At 42.7% G+C, this 18,113-nt stretch overlaps 1 protein-coding gene across 1 annotated transcript in view; it reads left to right on the top strand.

Moving 5' to 3' along the window:
- ZNF236 (zinc finger protein 236) overlaps positions 1-18,113 on the top strand; it is a 91,590-nt gene that overhangs the window by 48,250 nt on the left and 25,227 nt on the right. The window contains exons 19-27 of the mRNA XM_066623772.1: positions 1,265-1,416; positions 3,674-3,880; positions 4,220-4,490; positions 5,961-6,064; positions 6,843-7,208; positions 11,257-11,402; positions 12,123-12,366; positions 14,584-14,763; positions 17,154-17,312. Coding sequence (XP_066479869.1) covers positions 1,265-1,416; positions 3,674-3,880; positions 4,220-4,490; positions 5,961-6,064; positions 6,843-7,208; positions 11,257-11,402; positions 12,123-12,366; positions 14,584-14,763; positions 17,154-17,312 — 1,829 coding nt within the window. The remainder of the gene's footprint in view (positions 1-1,264; positions 1,417-3,673; positions 3,881-4,219; positions 4,491-5,960; positions 6,065-6,842; positions 7,209-11,256; positions 11,403-12,122; positions 12,367-14,583; positions 14,764-17,153; positions 17,313-18,113) is intronic.

An 18,113-nucleotide genomic window follows, 5' to 3' on the forward strand; every position in this document is an offset into this window, starting at 1 on the left:
TTTGTTTTGTTGAAGAAAAAGATCTATCCTTGGGTATATTTGGTATGCGAAATCCAAAAATGGCATTGGTTTTGCCCGATTGGCCCTAGTTTTGGGGGTATAGTTTTGGGAAGCCATGGCATCAGCTTCTTCTCAAGGAAGATCCTTGAATCAGCATATAAGGTGGTTATGCTATACCCCCAAAACTAGAACCAGTCGGGCAAAATCAGTGCCATTTTTGGATTCTGCACCCCAAAAATATCCTAAATTTGTTCAAACATTCTTAGCAACTGAAGAAAGGGCTTTTTTTGTATGTCAGTGTTATCTTTTCATCTAAATTTCCATTGCATGTTTACATGTATTTTGTTTTGTCATCGTAAAAACTAAGTTGATTGTAATCAAGTTGTTTAGAGAAATGTTCTTTAGTTTTGAATAATTATTCTTTTTCCATAATCTTCATATTTTGTGCAAGTACAAATTGCTAGTGGTTGTCATTATAATGATGGAGATTAAAATTTAGAGAATTTAACTTCAGTGCAGCTGAGTGCCCAATCCTATGCTGCTTGCCTGCCCCACTGTACAGTGGCCCAAAAATGGCCACCGCTGCATCCTGCGAGGCAGGTGAAACAGCTGGAAGTCTTCTCAAGGTAAGGGAACATTGGTTTCTTTGCCCTATGTAGCGCCCCCACAACTCCTATGGGTCTACTCAGATCTGCACCAGCAAAATCACTAGTGCAGATCTGAATAGCCCATGTAAGGCTTTCAGGTGAAGGGGTGAGGGGATAGGATCCAGCAGCAGCCTCTGCTGCTGTTCCTGCCCCCTCCCACTTGTGAACCGCCCTGGGCTGCCATTTCCCCACCTTCCCCCTGCCCAGGAACACCTCTATTGCCAACTGGCGGTGTGCTCTTCCCACTGGTAGGATGCCCAACATCAACTGGTGCTGGCATCCCTGATGGTAACTCTCCCTTCCTGTCACAACATACCTTATGGCACATTTGCAACAGCCATTGTTGGAGAAGTGTGCAGGCCGCCTGCGCTACCCCGGTGAGAGATTGGGCTGTCCAACAATTAAAATTTCTAGTACTACAGGTTAATTTGTTTATGATTTGGGTGTAATATGACAGGGAAACATTGAAGGTACTACAATAAAAACTACAGTTTTGTATTACAATGACAATTGTTGCTAATGTTAAATGTGACAGTGACAAAACATTGCACTTCTTTACAGATAATCCTCAGAATTTGACAGTCCATTTTATTCAAAGTAAGCTTTAATTTTAATAGGTGTGAGTATTGCAACAAAGGTTTTAAGAAATCCAGCCACTTGAAGCAGCATGTACGTTCACATACTGGTGAGAAGCCTTATAAATGTCAACTGTGTGGTCGAGGATTTGTTTCTTCTGGAGTTCTTAAATCCCACGAGAAGACGCATACAGGTGATAAAAGTATAGTATAATATTTCATTTGTCCAGGTATTCTCTCATACAAACTTCCACGATACAGAATTGTTTGTTAAAAATTATGGCCATGTTTATTGGTCATTTAACCAGACAAGAGTCAGTAAATACAGCATGTCCTTCCTAAGACACACCATCCCCTCTTGTATGGTCACCTGACTTGGAGGAGATAGCCTCCTTTAGGCAGAATTACCTTGGATCCAAACCCAGGATCACCTGCATGTCTCCTAGCTTCATCACTGTCAGGCTCTGTGAAAAGGGGGTCAAGAAAGCTGAATTGCTCTTCCTACCCCAAGCTGGACTATAAGGCAGACATCACAGTTCAAACCTGAGGATTTACCCGCCTGCATTCCCAATTTGGGAAGCCTCTGGAGACCAGTTGTTCTCCCAAGCCTTGCTTGCATAATAGAAGAAACTGGGATCCCTAATCAGTGGCATTGCTGGGGGGGGGGTACGGATCGCACAGGGTGATGCACATGGGGGGGTGACGCGCACTTGGGGGGTGAGGCGCTAAAATTGCGGTGGTTAGGAGTAACCCCATCATGTTATATACCATTGGATGTAGAATTTTGAGCACAATGCAGTGCAAAAAACCAGAGTGAAATATCTCTATCAAAAGTTATGGCCAAAAAACTGGAGAACAAAAAATACATGGAGCCCTATAGAAAGTGAAACTGAGCCATATCGCGCATTTACTTGTGAGTAGGCAAACTTGCCTTAGTCCGCTGGAAAGGGCAGGCTGAGAGGAACCCAGTGATACCAGAATGGTCCTGATCGAATGAATGCAGCCCCCAAAAACACCTGAGAAGGAAGTCCCTCCCTCCAAGCAGACAAATGTATTGAGCCCTATGGAAAGTGAAACTAAGCCTCACAGTCCTGTTTACTTGCAAGTAAGCAAACGTGCCTTGGGTGGTGGTCAGGCCAAGCAAAGGGGAATGTGAAGCCTCTAGAATGGTTCTGATCTGATGGAACTGGAGCTCAACAAATGTTTCAGAAGGCAGCCTTCCCCCCCCCCCCACTAAAAAGGATCAAAACAGAGGCTTCAGCTGATAAGGTGAACCTTTTTAAGACTTGCAAAGCCAGGTGGATCCTGACAGTGATCCGGTTTAAACAGAAGTTGTTAAATTGAACTGGGCACTGGGTGGGACTGAAAACCTTACTGATTGGGGGGGGGGGTGTTATTGCAGGCAGGCTACAGAGGAAATTCACTTGGTGGAACAGGGCTGCCTTCTGCTTATTTAATTATGTTTTACTTTAATTATTTATTCTTATTTATTTTAATTTGCCTGATGATGTCACTTTCACCATGACATCACTTCTGTTGGGTCTTGGACAGATTGTCATTCTAAAAAGTGGGTCCGAGTGCTAAAAGTTTGAGAACTGCTGCAATAAGGTGTTAGTAAGTTGACACCCAGGGGTGTGTGTGTGACACCACTAGTGACCAAAATCACGAAAATCACCGTTTGGAGTAATAATACCAGCATGTTATATATATCAATCAATGTGTAATTTCATGCAGAATGTGTTCTATCTTTGTTCTATCTAAAGGTACAGCCAAAAAACCAGTGGGGGCGGAGTGATGGTGCATCACCATACCCACCACCTGGGATTTTGCCTGCCCACTGCATGGGGGGGGGTAACATGCTGGCATCCTGCACCGGGTAACACGATCCCTAGTGACGCCACTGTTCCTAATTCTCTTCCCCGTACTATCCTGCAGGTCATGTCTACCTGGTGCATGCCCATCCTTGGAGTAGGTGAAAAACACTCCATTCTGATACCAATCTGTAGTAAAGCAAAAATTCCAACACATCCCCAAAAGGGACTGACTAATGTCAGTTTGTGTCAGAAGGGTGAGACAAGAATGGTGCTGGCAGTTTGTGTTGCCTAGCAGTCTTTGGGAAGCCTCCCCTGTGCCCTTCCCGCCAATCACCCTGGAACTGCAGTTTTAAAAAAAGAAATTAGGATCATGCTGTGGTTCACAAGTAAAAGCTGAAGCTTTTGATCTCCTCTGAAGAGTGGGAGGAGGAGGAATGGGGACCATGTAAACTCCAATGGGAGGGCAGTCTCATTGATAATCCTCTGAACTATGGTAGATGATGATTTGTTCCGAACCAGTATGTACTCAGGATTGCAGGTTAAATGGAGAGAACCTCAGTTTTGTAATATTTTCTCAGTGCAGGTAAATTAGATAACAAAAAATCCTTGGGTTTTTTATTCACTTGTCTTACTCCAGGAGTTAAAGCATTCAGCTGTAGCATTTGCAGTACATCATTCACTACTAATGGAAGCCTCACTAGACATATGGCAACTCATATGAGCATGAAACCATACAAGTGCCCATTTTGTGATGAAACTTTCAGGACCACAGTTCACTGCAAAAAGCACATGAAAAAGCATCAAACTGTATCTTCAACAGCAGCAACGGGTGGAGAAGCAGCAGGTGATCATTGTTTTCCAGATAGACCTAAGCAACTGATTTGGGTCAATATTCATTGAGGAATAGTGATTTTGTTTTTTAATCTTTATAATTAGAAGATTCCCCCTCTCTGCAGTAGTTGTGTTGTGCAATCTGAAGTTGGGAAGTGGACATAGGCCACATGGAGTGGCTTTCAGAACTAACATATTGCCTGCCCCAACCCTGAAACATTTGTGCTTTTTAAAATGCTGGATAATATTTTGATTTTTTTTAAATCAATGTTCAAGAAGCTCATTTGATGTTCTTAATAAAACTTTAAAAGTATTTTGTGATGTGTTTTTGCTTCTCTCTTTAAATATGTAGAAGAAGAAGATGAAACTGCTGAAAGAACTGCTTCTAGAAAATCAAGGCCTGGTGTTATCACTTTCACAGAGGAAGAAACAGCAGAACTTGCAAAAATTAGACCCCAAGAAAGTGCAACTGTCTCTGAAAAAGTTCTTGTTCAGTCTGCTGCAGAAAAGGACAGAATTAGTGAAATCAAAGACAAACAGGCAGAAATGGAGGCTGAGCCAAAATATGCTAACTGTTGTACTTACTGTCCCAAAAGCTTTAAAAAGCCTAGTGATTTGGTAAGGTAAGTTGGTTTGACTATTAAAATTAAAGGATCTGTCTTAAGTAAAATATTTTCAGCTTAGTTTTAGTCACATTGGTCACATAGTCTAAAACAGGGGTGTCAAGCATAAGGCCTGTGGGTCAGGTACAGCCTGTGAAAGATTATTATTATTTATTTATTATTATTAACAGTATTTATACACTGCTTTTCAACAAAAAGTTCACAAAGCGGTTTACAGAGAAATGCAAATAAGTAACATTGGGACAAATGGCTTCCTGTCCCAAAAGGGAGCATAGTCTAAAAAGTTGTAAACACCACGGCTGGGGTGAGAAGGGCCAGCTACTCTTCTCCTGCTAAATAAAAGAGGAGCACCCACTTAAAAAGTGCCTCTTACCCAGTTAGCAGAGCCCCCAGTTAGCATGTTATCCGCCACAGTTACCTAGTTATCCTCCCCAAATGATAGTTGGTCTCTCCCAGGACTACCATCAGCTGCTCTCAGCTGCTGGGCACCAAAGTGACACATTGGCAGAAGCAGCACTACTGAAAGGGCAGTGCTGGAACAGCCCAATTATCATGTGGGTTGCCCTTTCAGCAGCACCACTTCTGCTAAGGCATCACTTTGCAGAGCACCTCTCAGCTGCTAAGCTGCAAAGTGACAAAAAAGTGTTTATTTTTGGCCATCACCTGCATAATGACATCACTTTCTGCTTAATAACATCACTTCTGGGTCTCAGCAGGCACCATTAATGTTATTTATCCTGCTCTTTGAAATGGGTTTGACACTTCTGATCTAGAGAATTACACAAGCAAGTTAGTATTTTCAAAGCGACTTTTGACTTATCTTTTCAAATTGTAGCTGCTCATGTCACATTGAAAAACAATTTTGGAACTCAGAGTAACTTCAAAAGCAGTTTGCATTTGTCATGGGTGAAGGGTCCCTTCAAGGTAAAAATGCTGAAAATGCTATTGAGTATCTGTGGTTCTGTAATTCTAAATGCTTGCCTGAGAAACCTGGTTTGACTGGCCACCTAAAAGCTTGCAGTGCAGGTAACTCTCTGGTCTCCAAGAGGATCAGTGCTGCTTCTGAGAAGGCCTGTTTCTTCTGGATACCCGCCATATCTTTAGCAAGCCAACCTGCTGGATCCAGGTTTAATGGTTTTTGAGCTAAAGAAGACTCTTCTCTGATTATTATTGTCTTATATATTATAGCATTCTACCTTGTTTAAACTAATTAATAGTTGTATAACTCTGTGCACAGATAATCTAGCAGAAAGTTTATTCAAATAACATTGCATGTTATAAAGTTAAAAAAATGTGCTGGGAAAACCAGAAATGTTTCCAGATATGTTGTTTTGACTTGCACAGTAAACCACACTTAATTTTTTTTTAAAATTGTTGAGGCCTGCTTGTTTTAAAACTTATTTGTCATGTTTGTTTCATCCCATCACAATTGCATCATATAGTAATCGAATGACAAATATTTTTGTGTAGGCATGTGCGTATCCATACAGGAGAAAAACCATATAAATGTGGTGAATGTGGAAAGAGTTTTACTGTGAAGTCTACTCTGGATTGTCATGTAAAAACACACACAGGTAAGTTGAATAGTGCGTACCTTCTACTCTGTTAGTTATTGCAAAGTAAAATGATGTACATCATACTACATAAATATTTTGTGCTGATAAATTGGCCAGAATAGTTCAGGTTTTAATTTATTATTATAGCAGCTAACTTTTCAGTATTAAAGTAGCACTTTATTATTCACATTTATTAAAGTAGCACTCAAGAGTGTTTCCTCCTTGATTGTATTATTAAAGGAGATGTGTGTCTTTATAGATGGGTTTAAGAAGTACAGCCAAGTATGTACTCATCTATTCTGTTTCTGTGGTGAACTTTGGTTGGATCTCACACTAGATTTTTAAAAAAGATATGTGACTATCATTTTTGCTTATGAAAATGAAAGAAATATTCTGCTATATAAGCAGCAACCTCATAGACCCTGGCTTGGTTGCTCATCTTCCTTTGGAAATTAAACTGAGCTATTTAGGTGATTTTAATGTAAATTGGAGCAGTGATCCTTCATTCAATTATACATGAGATCTTCTGGTACATTTGCTTACCTTCCACAAGGATAAAGGAGTGGGGAGAAGCACAGGAAGCTCATATTGAATCCTGTCTGCATTCCTAGTCTATCCTAGATAAGAATTCTGGAATCAGATCTTTTTCAGACTCCAAATGAGGTGAAATGCCAAGTGTAGTTTGTATGATTTCACCACTTACGTATTAGAAATTCTTCAGGATTTGTGGTTATAAAAACAACCTTTATTTTTCACCTTGTATCTCACTGGGTTTTTTCTTTTTATTATTTTCTAGGTCAGAAGCTCTTTAGCTGCCATGTATGCAGCAATTCATTTTCTACAAAAGGGAGTCTAAAAGTGCATATGCGCCTGCATACAGGAGCAAAGCCTTTTAAATGTCCTCATTGTGACTTAAGGTTTCGAACATCTGGACGAAGGAAGACCCATATACAGTGTCACTTTAAACCAGAATCCAAGAAAGCCAGGAAGCCTGTGCCTCGTACATCATCTGAGGGACTGCAGCCTGTGAATCTTCTTAATTCATCCTCAACTGATCCCAATGTTTTCATCATGAATAATTCTGTTCTCACTGGCCAATTTGACCAAAATCTGCTTCATCAAGGTCTGGTGGGTCAGGCTATACTTCCTGCTTCTATGTCAGGTAAAAATAGTTACATTTTATTTGCGATTCAGATTGCAGATGTTGGTTTTTCATCACAACCTGGGAAGAATCACTATTCTTTGGTCTGTTCACCAAGGAAGGGATAAGATGCAGTGAATTTAGAATGGCAAATTGTGGTCATAGAAGTCCATCAGAAGAAATTTCTTAGCTATGAAAGTAGTGTGTTAGAACTAAGCAGGTGAGAAATTTCCTTTCTTGGCAGTTTTTCAAAAAAGTTTGAAAGAGAGGCATCTTTTACAGATATTCATACTGTCTTGCCACAGGGGTTCTTGATTTATTGGATCTTTGGTCCAATAAATCTTTGGTTCAGGGCTGGTCTGAGAGCAGTTTGACCAAATTAGGCTCTGAGCCTGAAGGGGCCCTGCACTGGGGCAGAGAACAGAGCAGCTATAACTGACACCTCACTCTGTAGCTGATGCTCCAGCATGGAATCCTCCATGCAGAGGCATTGCAAGGCGAGTGTGTCTAGCGGAACATTGCCACTGGACAGCCCTCCCCCCACCTGCCCCTGGGGTCCAGTTGGCTTGGAATTGCCCCTCCCCTGAAGCAGTTGACTTTGATGGTGTTGCCAGGTACCTTGCCACTGCCTCTCATCCTGTTGAATAGGGCCCCTTGCAAAAATGTTTTGCATTGGGTCCTGCAGCTTCTAAGGCTGATCCTGTTTGGTTCTGTGATATACACTGCTCAAAACAATAAAGGGAACACTTAAACAACACATCCGAGATCTGAATGAACAAAATATGCCTATTAAATACTTTGTTCCTGACAGTTGAATGTGCTGACAACAAAATCACACAACAATCATCAATGGAAATCACATTTATCAACCCATGGAGGTCTGGGTTTGGTGTCATACTCAAAATTGAAGTGGAAAAACACACTACAGGCTGATCCAACTTCGATGTAATGTCCATAAAGCAAGTCAAAATGAGGCTCAGTAGTGTGTGTGGCCTCCACATGCCTGTATGACCTCCCTACAACGCCTGGGCATGCTCCTGATGAGGTGGCGGATAGTCTCCTGAGGGATCGCCTCCCAGACCTGGACTAAAGCATCCGCCAACTCCGGGACAGTCTGTGGTGCGACGTGGTGCTGGTGGATGGAGCGAGACATGATGTCCCAGATGTGCTCAATTGGATTCAGGTCTGGGGAACGGGCGGGCCAGTCCATAGCATCAATGCCTTCATCTTGCAGGAACTGCTGACGCACTCCAGCCACATGAGGTCTAGCATTGTCCTGCATTAGGAGGAACCCAGGGCCAACCGCGCCAGCATATGGTCTCACAAGGGGTCTGAGGATCTCATCTCGGTACCTAATGGCAGTCAGGCTACCTCTGGTGAGCACATGGAGGGCTGTGTGTCCCCCCAAAGAAATGCCACCCCACACCATTACTGACCCACTGCCAAACCGGTTATGCTGGAGGATGTTGCAGGCAGCAGAACGTTCTCCCTGCCATCTCCAGACTCTGTCACATCTGTCACATGTGCTCAGTGTGAACCTGCTTTCATCTGTGAAGAGCACGATGCCAGTGGCGAGGTTGCCAATCTTGGTGTTCTCTGGCAAATGCCAAACATCCTGCATGGTGTCGGGCTGTCAGCACAACCCCCACCTGTGGACATCGGGCCCTCATACCACCCTCATGGAGTCTGTTTCTGACCATTTGAGCAGACACATGCACATTTGTGGCCTGCTGGAGGTCATTTTGCAGGGCTCTGGCAGTGCTCCTCCTGTTCCTCCTGGCACGAAGGTGGAGGTAGCGGTCCTGATGCTGGCTTGTTGCCCTCCTACAGCCTCCTCCATGTCTCCTGGTGTACTGGCCTGTCTCCTGGTAGTGCCTCCATGCTCTGGACACTACACTGACAGACACAGCAAACCTTCTTGCCACAGCTCGCATTGATGTGCCATCCTGGATCAGCTGCACTACCTGAGCCACTTGTGTGGGTTGCAGACTCCGCCTCATGCTGCCACTAGAGTGACAGCACCGCCAGCATTCAAAGGTCACCCAAACATCAGCCAGAAAGCATAGGGACTGCAAAGTGGTCTGTGGTCACCACCTGCAGAACCACTCCTTTATTGTTACTTGCCTATGATTTCCACCTGCTGTCTACTCCATTTGTGCAACAGCATGTGAACTTGATTGTCAATCGGTGTGGCTTCCTAGGTGGACAGTTTGATTTCACAGAAGTGTGATTGACTTGGAGTGACATTGTGTTGTTTAAGTGTTCCCTTTATTGTTTTGAGCAGCGTATAATGCAAGGTATATTTATGCCTGGTAGTGTTTTCATTCAATTATAATACAGGTTGAGTTTGAATGGTATTTTGGCCCATTATGTGCACTTTGGGACAAGGAAGGGGAAATAAATTAAAGTGCTTAAAATGCACAAGAAAATTAGACTTATTTTTCTTCTGCTTTTCTATCAATAAAATATGCAAGAAAACTATCCAAAACACCCAGCATATTGCATAAATATGCAATATTTTATTTTATTTTATTTTATTGCAATAAATATGCAATAAATATGCTCACCTCCCTGCATTACAATCTCTGCGCATGAACTGGAGGCTGTCCATGACTTTGTGTACCTTGGCTCAACTATCTCCGACACTCTTTCTCTCGATACCGAGCTAAACAAATGCATCGGTAAAGCAGCTACCACGTTTTCCAGACTCACAAAGAGAGTCTGGTCCAACAAGAAGCTGACGGAACATACTAAGATCCAGGTCTATAGAGCTTGCGTCCTGAGTACACTTCTGTACTGCAGCGAGTCATGGACTCTTCACTCACAACAGGAGAGGAAACTGAATGCTTTCCACATGCGCTGCCTCCGACGTATTCTCGGCATCACCTGGCAGGACAAAGTTCCAAACAACACAGTCCTGGAACGTGCTGGAATCCCTAGCACGTATGCACTGCTGAAACAGAGACGCCTGTGTTGGCTCGGTCATGTCGTGAGAATGGATGATGGCCGGATCCCAAAGGATCTCCTCTATGGAGAACTCGTGCAAGGAAAGCGCCCTACAGGTAGACCACAGCTGCGATACAAGGACATCTGCAAGAGGGATCTGAAGGCCTTAGGAGTGGACCTCAACAAGTGGGAAACCCTGGCCTCTGAGCGGCCTGCTTGGAGGCAGGCTGTGCAACATGGCCTTTCCCAGTTTGAAGAGACACTTGGCCAACAGTCTGAGGCAAAGAGGCAAAGAAGGAAGGCCCATAGCCAGGGAGACAGGCCAGGGACAGACTGCATTTGCTCCCAGTGTGGAAGGGATTGTCACTCCTGAATCGGCCTTTTCAGCCACACTAGACGCTGTTCCAGAACCACCTTTCAGAGCGCGATACCATAGTCTTTCGAGACTGAAGGTTGCCAACTACTATTGCATAAATAAGCATAAAAAACAGAAAACACCAAAATTATTTAAGTCAATGAGGAACAGCTGATTATTACATATGCAGCACTAGTAATAAGCAGATATTTCTTCTGCTTATAGACCAAGGCTGTCCAAACTACAGCCTGCGAGCCGAATCCAGCACCCATGGTAACACCTCCCCTGCAAAACAGAGCTTACAATTTTGTGGGGGAGCCTCTTCATTCCTGATCTTCCCCGAACCTTGCGCTAGCCAGCCATTTCCGTCTGTTACCCCAGCAGCCTTTGCACTCAGATTTCTGGGCAAACACGAATAGCTGGCGCAAGGTTGGGGATGATAGGGAATAAAGATAAGAATAGTAAGCTCTGGTCATGCCTGGGAGGCTGTTTTTGGCACACAGTAGTCATGTTATAAATCATGGTTGCTCACTGGCAACCATGTCTTGTGAACATGTGTTTTTCACAAATATATCTGTTTAGACTTAAACGCTGTTTATGTTATGGGCCAGTGATTATATTAAACGATTATAAAATCTATTACAATATCCTTTACTAATAGGATGAAAGATTATTTTATGCAGAATGAAGAATTGTATATATTCAGTCACACAAGATATATCTTGTTAATACATGTGTTTGAAAAATTATCACTGTTTTCTTCCACAGCTGGAGGTGATTTAACTGTGTCCCTGACAGATGGTAGTTTGGCAACCCTTGAAGGAATACAGCTACAGCTTGCTGCTAACCTGATTGGACCAAATGTTCAAATTTCTGGAATAGATCCTACCAGTATTAACAACATTACATTACAGGTGTGTTTATAATCTTTCAGAAATAATCATGCAAGAACTTATGTACAGATGCTCTTACAGTGCAAACTAGTGCATTTCTACTCACAAGTAAGTCCCAGTGTGTTCAGTGGAATTTACTCCCAGGGAAGTATGGCTAGGATTGCAGCCCTAGCTTTCTTTGGCAGTTACTTTCCAATGCCCAGTCAAAGGAAGTGGTCTTCTAGATATTTCCTCTCCAGCACTTTCACATACTGTAATACATTTCCAGTAAATCTTATGGAACATGGTGGCTAGGAACACATGACTTCGTGTTTTGTAACTGATTAACAGGTAATCTTATCTAACTCCCCACATGCTGTGGTACCAATGTGGTATCTGCTATATCTCACAAGAGAGTTTCGGCAAGTCATGTACTCTTGGGGGTTCCCTTTCTCTGGTGTAAGCCCCCACTGCCACCATGGGTTGACACAGACCTATGCCAGCAATATCAAGTCCACGTTGACCAGTGAAGGCAGATCAGACTTGGGAAGGGGGTTAGGATTCGATGGGCGCTGCTGCTAACAAACCTATGCTTTTTCTGGGTCCAGTTCCTTGTCTTCCCTGTTCCACCCCATTCCCGCCTCCCTCCCTCACCCTGTGCAAGCTTTGTAACAATGTATTTTAAAAATAGCCTGCTTGTAAGGTTTTTTCTACAAAGCATCTGAATTATATGAACCATATATTCATGTGTTTATTTTTCAGATTGATCCCAGTCTTTTACAGCAGACACTACAACAGGGTAATGTGCTTACTCAGCAGCTAACTGGGGATCCCAGTCTGACTCCTCAGAATACCTCTCTCCAAACTGCAGACAGTTCAGTGCCAGCAAATGTGGTAATACAGCCATTGTCAAGTTTATCTTTACAACCCACTGTTACATCTTCAGCAAATATATCAATAGGACCTATGTCTGAGCAAGATTCTGTGTTGACAACTAGTGCTACTGGTAGGTACTACTAAGAAAATACACTTTTAAAGTTGGAATTATTTTTTAGCTAATAGTTTCCCAAAGTCTTCATTTTTTTTAAACAAAATTCATTACGTTGCTAATCCCTTCTTAAAGTCACTGTATAAATTTATTTTTAATAATAAATACTATTCTGTTTTTGCATACATTGATAAAAGCATGTTTTAAGTATAAAGACTGGGCTGCTTTGAATGCCTGTCAGGGAGATAAAGTGGGATATAAATAAATAAAGATAAATCCATTTATAAAATGTAAATGTAAACCAAACACATTCAGAGTTAAATAATATGCTTGTATCTTTTAATTGCTTGATTTATTGTTTAAATCATTTAAATATATTTGCAGAATTGTTCTGAAAAATATGAAATTAGTTCTTTGTAAGAAGTGATAACACATACTCATGCACAGGCATTTTTGACTAGGTTAACTACTTGGTGACAGATTTTTTAAAGCAGTGATTTTCAATCTTTTTCATTTCATGGCACACTGAGAAGATGCTAAAATTGTCAAAGCACACCATCAGTTTTTTGACAATTGACAAGGCACACTGTGCTTTCAGTGGGAGGCTCACATTTATCAATGGCCCTATGAATATATGACTCTCCCCCAAACTCCCACAGTACACCTGTGGACCATTTGCGGCATACCAGTGTGCACAGTGGTTGAAAATTGCTGCTTTAAATTCACAGAGATTCCTCATACTTTCCCAGCTGGGCAGTACCCTAAAGAAGAATGAAGCAAGAAAGTGAGGGAGAGTCTCACCATCCAAACCTTTTTTCTCCTGAGGTCCTCCAGTATTCCTGAAGAGATCAGGAAGGTATTTACTGCCTCATAGGACTGCTTGCTGAGAGGGTGAATAATCTGCATCTGAATGCACCCCTTTCCAGCATTGTGCAAAGGATACTCTTGGATTATCATCACTGGGTGTAGGTAGGACCTACCATGAATTGCGTAGTCCTGCCTCTTCCTTTTACTAATCATGTAGCAGTGTAACAATAGTATTTGACTTTTAAAAATTTATATTTTGGGGACTTTGGACCTAGTCCTATCCAGCTTTCCAGCATTGAGGCAGCCGCAGTGCAGTCCCGAGGTGAGGGAACAAACTTTGACTGTGGAGGAGGGAACAAATCTGTGACTCCTACCCAACCACAGGATGCAGTGCACACCCCATTGGCACAGCTGCATCAGCCCTGGAAAGTTGGAAAGGCTTCAGCCCTTCATTGGGGTTGCACTCCCTCTGAAGGAGCAGGTCCGCAGCTTGGGGGTCCACCTGGACTCGCAGCTGCTCCTGGATTCCCAGGTGGCGGCTGTGGCAAGGGGGGCCTTCGCTCAGCTTCGGCTGGTGCGCCAGCTGCGGCCGTACTTGGATCATGCAGACCTGGCCACGGTGATCCATGCCTTGGTGACATCGAGATTAGATTACTGTAACGCACTCTATGTGGGGCTGCCCTTGAAGACGGTTCGGAAACTGCAACTAGTGCAGAATGTGGCGGCCCGTGTGGTAGGCGGTTCGACCCTGTCAGTCCGCTTCTCCAGCGGCTGCACTGGCTGCCCATTCGTTTCCGGGCCCAATTCAAGGTGCTGTTATTGACCTTTAAAGCCCTATACTGCTCTGGACCAGGGTATCTTAGAGATCGCCTGCTCCCGTACAATCCGGCTCGCCCTCTCAGGTCATCAGAGAAGGCCTTTTTACAAGTGCCGCCGCCTAGGGAGGTACGTGGGGCGGCTGCAAGAAATAGGGCCTTCTCAGTAGTGGCACCAACGCTATGGAACTCCCTTCCCCTTGACTTAAGAATGGCTCCCTCTCTTGAGACCTTTCGGCAAGGCCTGAAGACCCTTCTGTTTAAACAGGCCTTCTGAGTTCTTGGCCTTTTAACATCTTTTAAACATCTTTTAATATTTTTTTACAGGCCTGATTCTTTTATGACTTGCTGCTGCTCTATGCTCTTTTTACCTATTTTTACTCTGACTGCTGTTTTTAGTATGTGTTAATATGTTTTTATTTGTTTTTTAAATTGTTTTTAATATGTTGTAAGCCGCCTTGAGTCCCTTCGGGGAGAAAGGCGGGGTAGAAATAAAGTTATTATTATTATTATTATTCATTGGGTAGAAAAGCGGCCTATATATTTTTATATAGATAAATATTAACAAGATTAAACTTGACTATTTAATTTTTTACCCGACTTGTGTTTACAGGTTCACAGGATCTCTCTCAGGTCATGACTTCACAAGGCATGGTATCAACCTCAAATGGTCAACATGAGATTACATTGACAATAAATAATTCAAGTCTGAGCCATGTTTTAGCTCATGCATCTAGTGCTACTTCTACAAATTCATCAGGAAGCCCTCAAGAAATTACCCTCACCATATCAGGCAAGTGGCAATTTTCTAATTATTTGTGGAAGTTAGTCAGTTCCATCCCAATGACTTTGTCTCAGGAACATATGATTTGAAGTTTGTTATAACTGGCAGATCCTTCTGGAATATGTAGCTGTTGCTGAAAGTAAAATCTTTAAGAATAAACTAAACTTTTTAGAAGTAGTAGGCTTCTCTCCTTCTGTTACTCCTGTAGTTGTTTTGTCACAGAGCTGATGATTATGCAGAAAATATCTTAGGGCATAATTCAAAGGTGCCCAAGTCCCTTGCGCTGGCCCAGGAGGGTTGCAAATGTGCCATAAGGCACGTTTGCGCTTCCTCAGGAGGAAGCTGGGCCGGCGCTCAAAGAAGCGCCGGCCTGCAGAGGCCAACGCAACCGTCCGCTTCAGCTTCCTCCTTGCAAGTTGCATCAGCAATGAAGAAAGGTAGGTGGGGGGAGGTATGGAGGAGGGGGGAGGGCAGGCGGTGGGCAGCCCTGGGGCGGACGGGCGGGGAGTGGGTGGTGGGGCTCGTGCCTTCATTGTGCTTTATTTGTTATTTTCACTGCAGTGTTTGTCATTGCTGAAGAGATGCGTCTCTATTAGCTTAGAAAATAGCCTGGTTTTTTGGCATAAAGATGACCGCAAAATCTGCACATGAAGCCCTGACTGTGTGCATGATTTTGTATACCTCCTATGCATATATTTGGATTCTGTTCATAAATAATCCAAATCTAAGCATTCAGAATCCAAGGGGAGTTGAAATACTTTAAAATACAGATGGCCTACCATGGATTTGGTACCCAATGATTTCTTTATTTGCAGGTCCATGGTTTGGGCCAACCTGGAGCCTCGAGAGAAAAGGGGAGCTCTGCACCTCTCATGTCCACACACATCTGCCCGCGGCCTTTGCGAACCTCAGAAAGCTGCTCAGAGCCATTTAAAGGCAAATTCTGGTTTTTGCCAAAAACTGGTAATCGCCTTTAAATGACTCTGTGCTTCATTCTGAATTCTTCAGAGGCTGCAGGCAGGCACATGTAGCCTCTCCAGGCTTCAGAAAGCTCTCCAAGTGTGACTGGAGCTCAGCTCCAGTTGGGTTTGGGGGGATCCAGAAACCATGGGTTTTGAATAGTGGTATTTTTCCTTATCCATGGGGGTTCCGGGAACAGAACCTCTGCACATATTGAGGGCCGCCTGTAAATATTTATTAGTTGGTATCTCATTCAAGTATAGTCATGACTGCTTAAAGACAGGATGTGAACCGGCATCCCTGTCATCAAGCAGGGCTTGATGCTATGCAAAGCTTCCAAAGGCAAGGGGGCTCAGATTGCCTGAATCATGTGAGAGATGTGACTTCCAGTTTCCGTTGGAAAACCAGAAATCGCATCTCGTGTGATTGGGGCATTCTGAGCCTTGCAGAGGCAGCGCACAGATGCACACTTCATCTAGAGGCTGAGGAAAAACCTCTGGAGGCAAGGGAGCAGAGCTCCCCTCAGCTTCAGAAGCTTGGGGGGGGGGTACAATATCCTGACCAGCAGTGGCCATGGTATATGCAACCTATCATTGGCCAGGTCTTTAAGGGGTGCACACCTGTACTGATAAGGCTCATGCCTATGTGGGTTCGGCAATGTTATAGCACTAGCTGTTCTCAGATCATTCTCTGGATCTGAATTTAATTTTTAACTTTTTCTGTATTGGCCGTTGGATGGCAGATTAGCATAGAAATTGATCTGGTTGTTTTTACTACCTGGACCCTTATAGATACTGTTTATATTATAGATCTGTTCCCGAAACTCTGTTTTGAATGTCCACTCAGAGTGTTCACCATCTGGGGATCTTACAATTGTACCTTAAATCAGCAAAAAATCTGATCTTTGCTCTGATAGGCTTTTCAGTACAGAACTTGCACTTTCCAGATATTTAATCATTCTTCTATCTTCATGCTGAAAAGGATCTTTAAAACCTTTATACGATTCAGAACGATCCAGTGTTCATTTTCCTTAACATAGCTCTCTATCATTTGCTGTTTTAATTAGGCTTTCAGTGTTATTATTTATGAAATTTGTTTAACATACATGAATTACTTTTAATGAAAGAAACCATATGTAACCATGCTGGTTCATCAGCAAAATTTCGAATGTCATAATAGTTTCTTTATTAGGACCAACCAAAATGAATTTTCTTCTGAAGAATTCTCCAGATTACTTGAGATAGGGTGGTATGAATTTTGTGATATGAACCACTTTGGTTGATAGGAATTTTTGTACTTTGGTAGGTTCATGATTTAATACTTCCATCTTACTGCATGTATTTTCCTGCCATGCTGTTTCATTCTTGTAAAGGAAGAATTTTTTAAAAAATAAATAAATGCAAATCTTAAGTGTGTCATAGATAACATTTTCTGTGTAGGCCAAGATCTTATTCAGCATAGTTCCTCTGGAGGTAGTGAACTGAATGGTAACCTAAGACTGGCAACACCAACTATCAGCAATCAATCGGCAGCGGCTACTTTAACAATAAGCAATGATCAACTTCTGTCTCAGACCCCAGCACTAAACAGTACTGCAGGTAGGCATTCCATAATTTATTCTAGTGTATCTGTTGATTTACTATAAATTGTTATTCCTATCACATTTTATCTGGCCCAACAATTTCATTCCTTTGCTCCCTACTTTCTGTTAGGTATCCTGTTAAAATATAGCATATTGCACTAAAGTATTGTTGTGGCATTAATGTTATCCCCACCTGTTGTTTAAAAACGCCACATATTATCGCAGACACTCGCCTATAAGTCAACCCCACAGATAAGTCAAGAGCAGGTTTTGAGCCAACAATCATGGAATTTTCTATGACCCTCGGATAAGTCGGGGGTTAAACTTAGGGGGGTGTCTGACTATAGTTTTGTCCGATATTACCTGAGACCAGATCCTGAAAAATAACCTACCACTAATTGTTACCTAAGAACTGTAGTTCTAATTTATTAAAAACATAGTAAAAGATCATAAGAGACATTTTTATTCTTTTTAAAATTCTGGTCTTCACCACCTTTTTCTAAACACTATCAGGGTAAGTGCACTGTAAACTAGATACCAGTAAAACAGTGGTTCCCAACCTGGTATTAACGTACCCCCAGGGACACTCAACAGGACCTTTAGGGGTAATTGAAAAAGAATGAAATAATGGCAGAAAAAGGCAGGCCCTTGCAGGGCAGGAAGGGTTGCAATGCCTTGCAAGTTAGGAATGTCCCTTGCAGGAATGCTTTGCAGGGCAGGAAGGGAGGTAGCTAGTAGGCTGTGAAAGCCCCACCAATAGTTTTTGGTCATCAATTCATCTATGAACCAGTGATTGAAAACCATCACAGTAAAAAAA

This window comes from Tiliqua scincoides, chromosome 4, assembly GCF_035046505.1.
Source record: "Tiliqua scincoides isolate rTilSci1 chromosome 4, rTilSci1.hap2, whole genome shotgun sequence".
Taxonomy (NCBI): Eukaryota; Metazoa; Chordata; class Lepidosauria; order Squamata; family Scincidae; genus Tiliqua; species Tiliqua scincoides.